General features: G+C 40.6%; 1 protein-coding gene across 4 annotated transcripts in view; it reads right to left on the bottom strand.

Moving 5' to 3' along the window:
- The window catches only part of PDE1C (phosphodiesterase 1C), a 369737-nt gene extending 362994 nt beyond the window's left edge, over window positions 1–6743 (bottom strand). For all 4 annotated transcript variants that reach the window (XM_084509312.1, XM_084509305.1, XM_084509311.1 and 1 more), the window contains exon 1: window positions 6509–6743. In XM_084509312.1, coding sequence (XP_084365438.1) covers window positions 6509–6728 — 220 coding nt within the window. In that variant the 5' untranslated portion in view covers window positions 6729–6743. The remainder of the gene's footprint in view (window positions 1–6508) is intronic.
- Window positions 6744–13425: the final 6682 nt, after the last annotated feature.

The following is a 13425-nucleotide window of genomic DNA, read 5'->3' on the forward strand; positions in this document are numbered from 1 at the left end:
AATCAGAAGTATAACATTAAATCTCTCTCCTGCTAATGCCAAGGCCCTCATTCGCCCAGACAACTCAAACTTGTTTCTAAATCCCCCAGACCCAAATTCCCTCTCACTTCACCCTCAGGATGCAAAGTAGCACTCCTAAAAAAGGATTGCAGGCAGGTCAGCATCCAATAAAAGTTTAAGCACAGCATTTTTTTTTCCACAGAGCTTTCAGGAAGTAACTAGAAGAAATCTGCCTGTCAGTTTTGAGTGCTCAAAAAATGTGAAGTACCTTCAAAGTAAAAATTAAATGTTGCTTAGAAAAATACAACAAGATTACATTCACCTTACAAAATGTTTCTAGTCATCCAGTACTCTCTTCTTAAGCCACCTGGAGCACAGCTGAGCTTTCCATTAAGCACAGGTGATTTAGTAGATCATAACTCCACCTGGTGAGGAACAACCCCAGGCACCAGTACATGCTGGAAAGCATCCTGGCAGGAAAGAACCTGGTGGTCCTGGTGGACACCAAATTGAGTTCAGTGTTGGCAGCAGGTCAAGGGAGGTGATCCTTCCCCTCTGCTCAGCACTGGGGAGGCCACGCATGGAGTGCTGGGCCCAGTTCTGGGCTCCTCAGAACTAGAGAAACCTGGACATACTGGAGAGAGTCTACTGAAGGACCACCAAGACGATCAAGGGTCTGGAGCATCTTTCCTATGAGAAAAGGTTAGGACTGTTCAGCCTGAAGAAGAGGTGAATTTTATCAGTGTACATGTATATAAATATCTGAAGGCAGGCTGCAATGATAACAGAGACAGGCTCTTTTCAGTGGCACCCAGTGACAGGGCAAGAGGCAATGGACACAAACTGACACAGAAAAGGTTCTATCAGGACATCAGGAAACATTTTTCTTACTCTGAAGGTGAGTAAGCACTGGCATAGGTTGCTCTCAGAGTGTTTGTGGAGTTTTCCTACTTGGAGATCTTCAAAAGCCACCCTGACGTGGTCCTGGGAGGCCTGCAGTAGATGGCTGTGCTTGAACAAAAGGGTTGGACAAGATGACTCCCAGAGGCCCCTCCAACCTCAACCATTCTGTGAAGCTGTGAACAGCAGCTGAACACGTGAAAACATGCCTTGGATAGAAGAAACAACAGCATCCATGCCTATCCTATTGCTAATGTTGGATGCAGTACCTAGGCTGTCTAGGGCCTTCAGACTTGTGCTTGAGTGGTTTGTAAATTGCAATTGCCACATCACAAGGTCTGTCTGAAAGGTATTCAGAGCATGACAGCTAATCCAGAGACCTTCAGAAAGTGAAAGAAATTCCCTATCCAAGCACTGACTTGAAAAATCCTGGACTCCATCTCCTCCCCCAGAAGGCACTTAACACTTCTTTTTCATCCCCAGTCTTTATTGACAGGAAAATATCTTTAAACTATTAACTGTAATATTAACTATATGTAACTATTATATTACACCTATTATAAGCATTAGGGTAATTTTGAGTGAGACACTGGAAAGAACGGGGAAAGTCTAATACTTAAACAAAAAACTCATCTATTTAAATTCTGCCTTTTAGACTACATTTTCTCAAACTACACTTCTAACCACAACATTTCTACCATCAAGATAAAGTGAAAGCTTCCTGCCAATTGCCGTTATCTCTTCTATATCCATGTTAAATATGTTGCTATACAGAAATTATTAGTCTAACAAACTACTGGCAGTGTGCACCTTTTATATGCCCCAAAGGGCAATAAAGTCATATACTGCTGTGTTAATTATTCCATTAGCTGAAATATCAGAGGTCTGTGCTTTGGACAAGAAAGCTGTGGGCACGCCATCCATTGACTAAATGGTGTGTTTTCTGAAAATCCCTTATTAACATTTTGGCTACATGCCCCCACTGCTCTGAGAGCCAGACATCATCACCATGTTGAAATAGTCAGCCATTTAGTTTTTCAAAGCAATACCTCAGCCACATATCCAGGAAAAACCTTCAGATCAAATAAGTATTCTACTAGTTTTACTCATTTTCAGCTAGTTAGGATGGACTGGATTATGATCCTTCATATTTCATATCAATAACCACATTGCTAGCCAATAATTAGCAAGTTTTATCAGCACTGCATGCTCTTGCCCTGAAACAGTCCCCAAGAGCCTAATTTAGAGACATACATCTCACTTGCTTAATACAAATTTAGCCTCCTAAATTATTCCTTTTTTCCATAAACAGCCAGCACTAGAGCCCTGAGGCACCAAAAGTAATTAATATAGATGTATTTTTAAACTATTTTTGTATGCACATATTGCCAGAAGTCAGACACTTTCTTTAGATTTACATTCATTATAAGATATCATTCTGGATATCTTAGAAAATTATCATAAATGAAGGCAGTGAAGAAGGAGAAAAAAAAAAAAAAGAAGAAAATAGCAGAAATCCATGCAAACAACATAGCATGTGAAGGACAGATGTCCAGCAAAATGTTGCCTATTAACAGAGGAAGAGCTTGAAAGTTCTCAATGAAAATAATGCCTTTCCCTTAAAAGTCAAACTAAAAGCTCAAAGTATTTTTGCTGACCTTAGAAAATTGTTTTGCATGCTTATGCTTGCAGCTCGAATCCCTCAAAAGGCAAAATGCTCTGCCATCCCCACCTTTTTGCTCCTTTCCCTTCCCATTTTCTCAGTGGTATTGGATATAAATCACTCCATGAGCTGATTGAGATAATGATGTTGCTAACTAATAGTTTCACAAAGTCCAAGGAATGAAAAAATGACACTAAAACTATCCCGTACCCTCCTATACCTGGCCTTTAGCCTTTAGAACTTTAAAGCAATGCCCATTGTTCTGACATATGTAACCACAACTCTATCTTGGTACTGTGTTCTACAGATTAGACAAGATGTTTTATGTTTTAAATATATATATATATCCAAAAAAGTACCCAAAACAAATATATCACAGTTCAACCAGACTGACTACAGATAGCATGCTACCAGGAACACTAACATTTCTACACAACCTTTTTCACTAGCGAAATGTCTGTCACTGATGTACTCCCACACTACACGAAACAAAAGATGACTAATCAGAACCTCCCTAACTGCTATGATCTCTGACTCTAAGGACTGGGAATGTTTGGCACCTGGGCAGCGAAACAAAGAAGCTCACTGAGTCCTCTCAGCCTTCATACTCATTGCGGATAATGTGTCAAGCTCTCATCACTTTATGGAGGAGGTGGGAGGTGTAACCTTTGTGATTGGACATGAAACAGCTATTCAACATCTGAGGGCTCTATAAAGGATTATCAGGTTGCTAGGAGACAACATGGGATATTTGTTTGCATGCTAGCCCTGGAAAAGAGCACACTTGCCTCAGGTGGACTTTATAGGACCTTGACTGAGGGCCAGGAAAGGGCTCTGAAGGTATTAGAGAAAATAGTGACTGCTGGAGCTGAGTTTGACTGAAAGACAGCAGTGATATCAGTGGCACAGCTGGAGCCAAAGCAGTCATTGATAACATGATATGTGAATAAGTTTTTCAGTAAAAACTTCCAGTGCTTGAAAAGAAGAGTTAAAGAGTTAATTCATAAATAATCATATTCATAAGTAATCAATTCATGAGGGCTTGGCCATGTCCTATGTTTATTTTGTATGATCAAAGTGACTAGTAACTCATGATTAAGACACACTGATGCACTCTATCAGAATAAACCATTTTCTTGTACAGGCTGAGGCCTTACAATAGATAATAATAATTAAAAACAAAAGAGATAAATTAAGGCTTTGTTAATTTATGCCTTTTGTTTTATACTTTTATCAAACTCTAAATAGATATTTTCCACGCAATCATGGAGTCTCACCCTGAATTTTATGATACTGTGATTTAAAGACTAGTCCTTAAGATCACTTAAACCATTGGAAGCCATTTTGCAAACTTTAACTGTTCCAACCCTCTGCCATGGGCAGGGACACCTCCCACCAGACCAGGTTGCCCAAAGACCCATCCAGCCTGGCCTTGAGCACCTCCAGGGATGGGGCAGCCACAGCTTCTCTGTGGCAGTGCCTCATTACCCTCATAAAATAGATATAAGAAATTCTTTTCTAAATCTCCCCTTTTAGTTTAAAGCCATTACCCCTTGTCCTATCACTTCAATCCCTGACAAAGAGTCCTTCCCCAGCTTTTCTGTAGGCCCCCTTTAGGTACAGGAAGACCACTATAAGGTCTCCCCAGAGCCTTCTCTCCTCCAGGCTGAACAACCCCAACTCCCTCAGCCTGTCTGCATAGGAGAGGAGCTCCAGCCCTTTGATCATTTTCATGGCCCTCCTCTGGACTCGCTCTAATACATCCATGTCCTTCCTGTGCTGGGGGCTCCAGAGCTGAATGACCAATCATCTCCCTCACCCGCTGGTCATGCTGCTTTTTATGCAGACCAAGGTTTGGCTGGCTTTCTGGGCTGCAAACACATGTGGCTGGCTCATGTTGAGCTTCTTGTCAACCAACAACCCCAGGTCCTTCTCCTCAGGGAGGGAAGGGAAGGACCTCAATTGAATTGTTGATTCAACAATTGAATCAACTGATTGAACAATTGATTGAACAAAGGATACTTTTTTTCAGATCCTTTCTTTGGTGTTTGTGATGGGAACCAAACAAAATAGTGGATTTCATTTCCCACCATTCCTGTAACCATGTTCCCACAGATCAGGAAAATACCAGATAAAACCTTTGAGGAGCAGTGTCTCCAGAAACTCCCCAACAGCAATGCACGTCTGCCCCACCAAAGATTTAAGCCAGGCCAAAATGAAGCCTCTAAGTCAAATGCAAGCAAAATCCAGTCATCGCATAGTTCCTGATTGTCTTTTAGTCTCCTTCAATAAAACTGAATCAATCTCAAAACACATTATCGTGTCTCATTGTTTAATTAGGCAGACAGTGTAAAGCATCAATGCTAAGTTTAATGATGTGGTTTAAAACATAAGTGAGGAAATCCATTCCCTATTACATCTGACGCTGCTCAGCTAACATCTGTAGACATCTATACATCTGTACAATCTATAAATTATTCAGAGGGAAAAAAAAAAAGGCATGAGTGTTCTAAAATGTATCTTAATGTCAAATTAATTCTAGTATAATTCCTTCTAATCAAATTCCAGGTAAATGGCATCTTAACCCAAGTGTAAAGAAGAAGAAAATTGGGCCCAATAGATTGCATGCTCCACTATACATACTTTTTTTTTTTTTTTTCTTGTAGAGCAAAGAGTTAGAAAGCATGATTGGGTAAATCGAAATGGCAAATTGTCAGTATCAACCACTATATCTATTTCAGGTGATTACAACATCTCAGGATCTGACCACATTATTGAAGTTATTGAATTTGTGATGTTTGAATTACAAGGTCAATCATATATCAACTGCATTGCACTGAAGGCAAAACTGCAGGGTTTGAGGTGAAAATTTGTAACTGATGAGTCAGTAACCTAAGAAACTGATGGGACATAAAAACAGTTTCTCTAACTTATTTAATGTCATAAGCAGGAGATAATAAAATGGGAAGAAAGGAAGAAAGTTATGAAAGGAGAATGTCTCCTTGGTCAAAACTTCTTACTAGTGCCCCTGCATTTGAAAGCAAGGAGACACACTTTCCTTTTAGTTAGATTAGTACCTGAAAGCTTTGTTAAATCATTGATTTGATGTTATTTTCTGTGTCATCTAAAGAGTAGAAACAACAAAGGAGAGGTATGAATCAAGCCTCATTAAAAAAAAAAATATATATATATATATATATATACATACAATCACCTGTCTCCTAATGTAATGGGAGGTATTTATTCAAGAGAAAATTGATGTTAAGCAGCATAAAAAGCAGTTTATTTACTTCCTCGAGTATGTAACTTTACTACTTTACTTCCTTTAAAATAAAACCTTATACATATGAGATATATCCTCGCCTTCCTTTGCAACCTGTTCAAGATTTTTTTAAGCAATGCAGCATCCAGACTTTGTTTTTGTTGTTACTCCTGACCAAATAAAATACTCCAATCATTTTAAATCAACCAAAAAAAATGGGGTGCACTACTCTGAAACTGAAGGATGGCAACAGAAAAACTTTTGCAGAGGCACAAACAGCAAGACCGGAAATCTTAGCTGCACAACTTTTTACACAGAGGGAGCAATTTCAACCAGCCAACATCCCAGGAAGAAACTCCTGACACTTACCAAGCTCACTGCTCATCCTAAAGATATCCATGGATGACTGTGAGAGAAGCAGAAGGTTTAACTCAACTTCCAGTGGCATACTGCCTCGCAAACAACCCTTCCCTTGGGAAGGAAATGGTGCTGTGTTTTACACAAGCCCCCGGGCCTCCTTGGTGTGAAGGAGAGGGCGTGCTGGGACCCTATTTCCCTTTCCCTTTCCTCTTCCCTTTCCCTTTCCCTTTTCCTTTTCTTTTCCCTTTCCCATCCCATCCCCGGGGGGCTGCAGCACCCACCAGCCGGCTGCGAGGACTGTCCCACGCCGCGGGGATACTCACGGGCGGCGGGGCTGCGGCGGGGGGGCGGCTGCTGCCGCTCTTCCTCCTTCTTCTTCTCCTCCTCCTCGTCCTCCTCCTCGTCCTCCTCCGGGCCGGCCGGGCGGGCTTTCAGCACCGCGGAGAGCGGCGGCGGGGCTCTGCGGGGCGCGGCGGGGAGCTCGCTACCCCCCCGGCCCGGGTTGCGCTGCTGCCGGCCCAGCGCCGAGGTGCCGGAGCCCATGGCAGCACCGAGCCCGGCTGCCCTCCCCGGAGAAGCTTTCCTTGAGCTTTGCACCTCGCCGGGATAACTTTTGGGTGCGGGCTTTGCTAGCGGGGCTTGGCCGCCCGGTTCCCCTCTGCGCGCTCCGCGGCTGCCCAGGGGAGAGGCGGGAGAAGGAGGAGGAGGCAGGGAGGAAGCAGCCGAGGACGGGCTGCCGGCACCTCCCGCCGACTCTTTCCGCCTCCTCCGCCGCTCGGGGACCCCCCCGGCTCGTCCCATCGGCAGCAGCAGGCACGGGGCTGCGCCCCGGGTGCTGCAAAGGGGCACCCGTGCTGCCCCTCGGCTGCTTCCTAAGGGAGCAGGGGTAAATCTAGCAAGCTTTGCTGCTGCTCCACGGCGTTACTAGCTCTTGGGAACAGCAAAAGGGGGACCTCGGCATAAGCTTAGAATTACACAGTGCCCTCTGTGATATCACCAAATACCATAATAACACCACTAGCACAGCCCTTGTACAATCTGGACTCAGTGCTCGGCTGCTGGAGATTTCCAAAACCAACTTTAATTTTGTATCAGTAAAATAGGTGTCATCAAACTTCACCAGGGCACTATAAGCTCTACAGGCACTTCAGTACTGTAGCAGTTGGAACTGTGATACCTATTTCCTTAGGTGTTTAAAATGACAGTAGGCACACTTCCCAGAGCACATCCTCTGTGTTTCTTCAGTGGTACCAATTAGCAACACAAAAGTAACAACCAGCTGTATCTCCATGGGGAGGGGAAGCCAAATAATTGCAGCCTGGTATCCCACTTCCTCCTGTCTGGAGAGAGCCCACCGCTCCCCAAAGCAGGTCTGTTCCTCCGAGCTGGTGGCAGCAGCCTGACATCAGCTCAACACTGATGTAACAAACTGTGAATGGGAATTTCTTTTGCTAGGGCAGTCCTTTCCTGGACAAAACCAGTGCCACTAACGCCTCCAAAAGCAAGAATGCACACAGGCTGTCCACTCTAACCCCATGCTTTTGGTTCATTATGCTTGCTCCATGCTTCTGCCTGTATTTCCTTCTTGACTCTCCTTGCAGTGAAGACAGCTTCAGTGCAAGAAGCACATTGGGTAGATAACACATCTTGCTCTCCAGGGATGCTGCTCAACCACAAGAGACTTTTATAAGCATGCAAAGAAGTTGACAGAGACTGCTATTAGACTCTCTTCTACAACAACTCTATTTCCCCATTCTTGTCAGCTTTGGTGTGTGTGGAGGGAAAGTCTGTTTTATTTAAATATTCATTTTTCACAAGATAACTACTTTAAACTGGAGGAGAAAAAGTATTAATGTTGTACTGTAGAATCCAGGCACAACTTCTTAAAAAAAGCCAGAATTAAACTTGCCAGCCCAACATGAAGCGAAATTGCACATAGGTATTAGAATTCCTTCTTTAACTGCATGATACTATGCATTTTTTCCTCATAGCAACACACACAATCCAGGATTTCCATACATTCCCTTCAGACACCTACTACACAGTCCCTGTACACAATACAAGTCTGAAAAAGCCTGTACAAGTCTGGAAAAAAAAAATAAAAAGAAAAAAAAAATAAAACTTGTTTCTGACTTGGGCCATCTTGTATTTTAGGGGGGGTATGTGACAAGCAGTCGGTTTGGGTGAATCACCAGCTAAAAGCTGCCTTACAGTCACGATGCCAATGTAATGGCTGGAGCAACTATTGCATAGTTAAGGGCTGAGAGTCCATTATTTTTCTGAAATGCAAAGGGGATGAAACTAGGGTCTGTCCCAGTACAAGACCCAAGCTCCGCTGGAAATTATTTCAGTTGCTCTATATCAGCCTAAAGAAAAAGTACAGCATCACTGACTTCCTCATCATTTTTTTAACTCCTTACATTCAAACAAATTAGTTTAAGGACTAAAGTGCTCTAAGTTGCAAAGCTAATGCAAGTTTCATGAAAAGATTTGTAGGAACAAATAACTAATGCCTGCACCCTCACTGTGGGAAAGACTGCAGCATTAACTTCTTTCTTATCAGGCATCAGTCGCTAAACTCAGGTCACAGACTGGCAGGAAATGAGGTTTAATGAGTTTGTGGAGCAGATAGTTGACATGAAGGACAGCTGCCTTCCTCCAGTCAGCTGCCAGGGTTGTGCCCTGTCTGTGCACACAAACCTTTGCCAGCCCAGAGGGGAGGTGAGAGCTGCATGTGGATGTCCTTCCCTTGGTCAGGTAGCAAGCCTGCTGTCAGCAGCTGTGACATTTTATCCGTGGTGGTGGCAGGCAAAGCAGGATGAGCGGACACATGACGCTGATGTGTGCCCGTGATACACGGGCAGGAAAAGGAGCACTCACAGCAACTGAAGAACAAGCAGTGGGGAGGAAGAGCAATGGCAGGGAGAAGAAGAGTGCACTTGTGTCCTCCCCACCAGCAGCCCATCCATTTTAATTACAGCTATCCAAAGAAGTACTAAAACAGTACAGCAGCAGATACCTGACTGAACAGAATTTCAAGCAGCAAAGCCAGGGCTGTGACATAACATGGATTCGGCCTTTACATCCTTGCTCGACTTGCTGCTTTCTTCTCTCCTAAAACACAGAAACTGCATCTTCCACCTAGTTGTTTCCCCCCTGCACAATCAACCTTGAGACTCAGCAGCAAACCTACAAGCTATGCTATTCAACAGCAACAAACCCTCTTGACCCCACCACTTCCCTGGATCGTACATCCTCATAGCATCGCTACCTCACAGCTAGCCATCTTTAACACTCCACAGTTATGCAATGAATTACACTAAGTTTTTCAGCAAACAGAGTCTGTTTGCATGGATTAACTTCTTTGCTCAATTTTGTTTGCACAGAAAACTTTTTAAGTGACTATTTATAGACCATGGCCAGCATTTCAGATATCTTCGGTAGGTCTGAATGATTTGAAAGAAGGCAAATATTTGTACTCCCATGGACCAAGCAACTTAGATATATTTGTTTAGAACATTTACTACTGTTGGAATTGTTTTTTAAAAAAATACCAGGTTTTAGTATGGTATTTACTATGGTAAACTGAGCAGTTCTGGAGAATTAAAATAAAATAAAATAAAAAAGAGCCTTTTATGCAAACAAGTGCAGTTAGACAAATAAAGGGATTTTTTGAACAGCATCTTCTGATGCTTGAGGCTGACTCTTAGCCAGTAAATTATTATTTTTATATTTTGCATATTCGTTATCCTGCAACATCTCATCCATATCTGTGCTATTAAATGCAGTTGTGTTAAATTCAGAAGCAATGATCTCAAATGTTAAGAATGAATGGTCATTTCCTACAATGCAAATAGCTGTGAGCTCTTACCTATATGCATATTATACTCATGAGATCAGATTCATAATCCCCTAAGAACACACCTGCACAGGTTTAAGTAATAAATATTTGCTAACAAGCAGTCTATATTGCATCTCTTAGATATGGGATACTCTTATTCATGTAGCTACCTGATGCTTGCATAACAGGAAACACATCAGTGTTCTGCATACAGAATTTTAGACAGAACACAAATCAATACACACATGGTAGTGTGCATGTATTTTAACTATTTTAAATACCGCATGTGTTTTAATAATTTTAGTGTGTGGACTAGGTGATCTTGGACGTCTCTTCCAACCTAGATTCTGTGATTCTGTAAGACATTAAAATGTTTAGAAGATTTTGGGGAACTGACAGTAGAGAGGTAAACAGCCAAAGAGGTTCAAACATACCATATATGCACATACGTTTTGTCATTGTATGCACATATGTTTTGTCATTGGATGTTTTCCTCCAGCCATGTATATTTTAGAATAAAGTTTTTTATATTTTTATCTTCCTGAGCTTCTAGGTCTTTGTGGAATATCTATGAAAACCATGAAGTGTCATCTTAATCTTACACTATAACATTAAAAGAAAATGACATAAGACAACATTCTGATTAGACGGCACTGGTAATATTAGTGGATTTGAAAATGGAAAAGTAGTATTTCAAGATGGTAGGCCTTTTCTGCAAGTTCAGAATGTCAGCACTAATCATTTCTCCAAACATTTACAGCATCCAGCATCATGTCATCTGAAGTTCTGCACAAGCAGGCTCAAACAATACTAATAACTAGCTAAGTGAGTGGATAATGATATACATATATATGAATATGTATCCAGTATGAGTAGAACATAGAAACTCAGCTACTTTTCTGTACTTTTACAGCCAAAACATACTTTTATTCATCTCTAATAATGTCCAGAATAAATAACAATGGTACTAAGCTTGACTTAACAATTACTTGGAAAAAAAAAAAAATATCTTGCCTTAAAGCCCACTAACATGTCGATTTCATGATTGCCCGATTACTTGATTTTTTTCCTATGTAAGTTTGATGAGGGCTGGGACGAGGAAAGTAGCAATACAAGAGAGGCTTAATTAAACCAGCAGACCTATCCACTTTGTCATTTGGGACTATTGCCATAGCAAAATGCTTTTTATAGGCACCAGAAGCCTAACAAACACATGCCAATTATTTGAATTAATGTGGATACAGTGTGCCTGAGTGCTCGTGATACCATCCCATCCTTTGGGAGGCTCCAGCATGTCAGAAAAGTAAATAGACAAATGGAGAAAAGAAACATTATAAAATCAGTAGCAAGAAGTGTGTCATCTCATTTGTTAAGCAGAAACACAGATTAAAACTTTTTTTTTTTTTTTTTTTTTTTTTCCCCCCTGAGGATGTTCAAATTCACAGCTCTGACCTACGTGCCATTATGAGAGTTTTTTACCTTGATCCCACCAGGAGTGCAGAGGAGAACCAGAGCTCATCACAGAACAGTAGCTTAGTTCCAGCTAAATGTTTAACACGAAATAGAAAATATTGCTATGGGGAGCTAAGACTCCTTTAAAATTACTCTTTCACATAATTTTGGTCAGTGGAGGAAACCCACTGAATTTTATTATTTTTTCCTTTTCCAAGTTAGCCCATTAACTACAGCTAGCATAAGACAGAGAAGTTTATATTATATACAGCCATTATCCCTAAAAGTAGTTCTCTTTTAATCCTAAAGGGAAGTAACTTTTCCCCATGGTACAGTTAAACCTTTGGAAGAGGAAACTATTAGCTTTACATTTGTTGTAGATTTCAACTATTCACAAGGCTTAACAGCATGGATGAATTTAGCAGGGTATAATAAAGGATAATGATAATTTCACTTTTTATAGCTGCCCCCAGTGTTCACATAAACCTCTAAGTTAAAATTAGAGCACAATGTATATGCTCTTTCACTACACATGTTCAAAAAAGCACCTGTTGACCTTTTGTGAAAAAAAAAAAAAAAAAACCAACAACAAAAAAAAACTTTCCTTTTTATCTGGTCTGAAACCGTATATGGAAGTTTGAACTCAGATTAATACTAGCACATTTGCTTTCAATAAAGGTTGTTCATTCCTTACATGTTTCATTTAGCTAAGTCTTCCTGAAAAAATCACATCTTCACATGTGAAGAAAAAAATAATTTGATAGTGTTGTGGAGTTTTGTTACAAATACTTCCTGGCAAAATTCTACTGCCACAGTTTTGGTGTAAATTATAATTCTATGCCAGGTATTGCTTGTTCCTTCTATTATCATGAAACATCCATTTTAGCTTACTAAACATTCTGTGTTATGGTATACATTAGCATTCATAATAGCTTTCAAACTGAACATAGGATAAAAAAAAATACTTGAAAAATATTCGGGTTCTGTGCTACACGGGGGAGGAAATAACATGATTCACCACAGAATCTGACAGGACAAATTGTTCATTCAAAAATTTTTCATGAAAATAAATCAGAAGAGCAATTTCATACACCAACTTGCTTAGTCTAAGCATTTCTGATAGCCAGGACACATGAAAACAGAACTTTTGGTTCAATTGCTGTCTTTAATAAAGATATCTGAACTAATCTAGGCCACATAGATGGAATATCATGTTAGCCAAGCAGCCATTATAAAGAGGTTGGAATTAATTTTCCAAGATCTTCTAAGCTTCTAAGTGAAATAATTACTCTCAGTGTAGCTTACAGATCTGGAAGAGAAATATTTTGGTATCATAACCAAAACAGTCCTTTCCTCTGTGAGCCAGAACAGAATCCATACTTCCAAACCCATTCTCTTATCTCATTCAACATTTCCTTGTAGGTATTTCAAGAAATTCTTTCATAGTCTATCTCATACAATGAGAAATAAATTATTACAGAAGAGCTCCTAACATAAAAAAATAATGGATTAGACTGGCCTCAATAAAAATAAGTAAATAATGATACATCTATATTGAGATTATGACTAATTGTTTAGTTGTTTACAATTATTAGGATTTCCCTGACTATTAAAGCATTGGCTATCTGCAGCAATATAGGAAACTAACCACAGGGCACATTCACCCTTCATGAAGTTAAACAGACTTTTCAAATCACAGAAGGATTTGTCTGTTTGTATGTTTAAATTATACATAACAGTAACCAAAAAATCATGAGATCATGTCTCTCATACTTGGGTTTTGCTTCATATCAGAACAATCTCAGCTTGCAAAGCAGATCATTTTTTTTTCTATAACGTATTCAACTTGGGCTGATGCAGTCAGACTTCTCCCTTGGAAGGCCATGGAAAGAATCATGGAGGGATCAAGTGAATATCTTCTGCTTAAACATGTACTCGCAGACAGCT

Source organism: Aythya ferina (assembly GCF_964211825.1).
Source record: "Aythya ferina genome assembly, chromosome: 2".
Classification (NCBI taxonomy): Eukaryota; Metazoa; Chordata; class Aves; order Anseriformes; family Anatidae; genus Aythya; species Aythya ferina.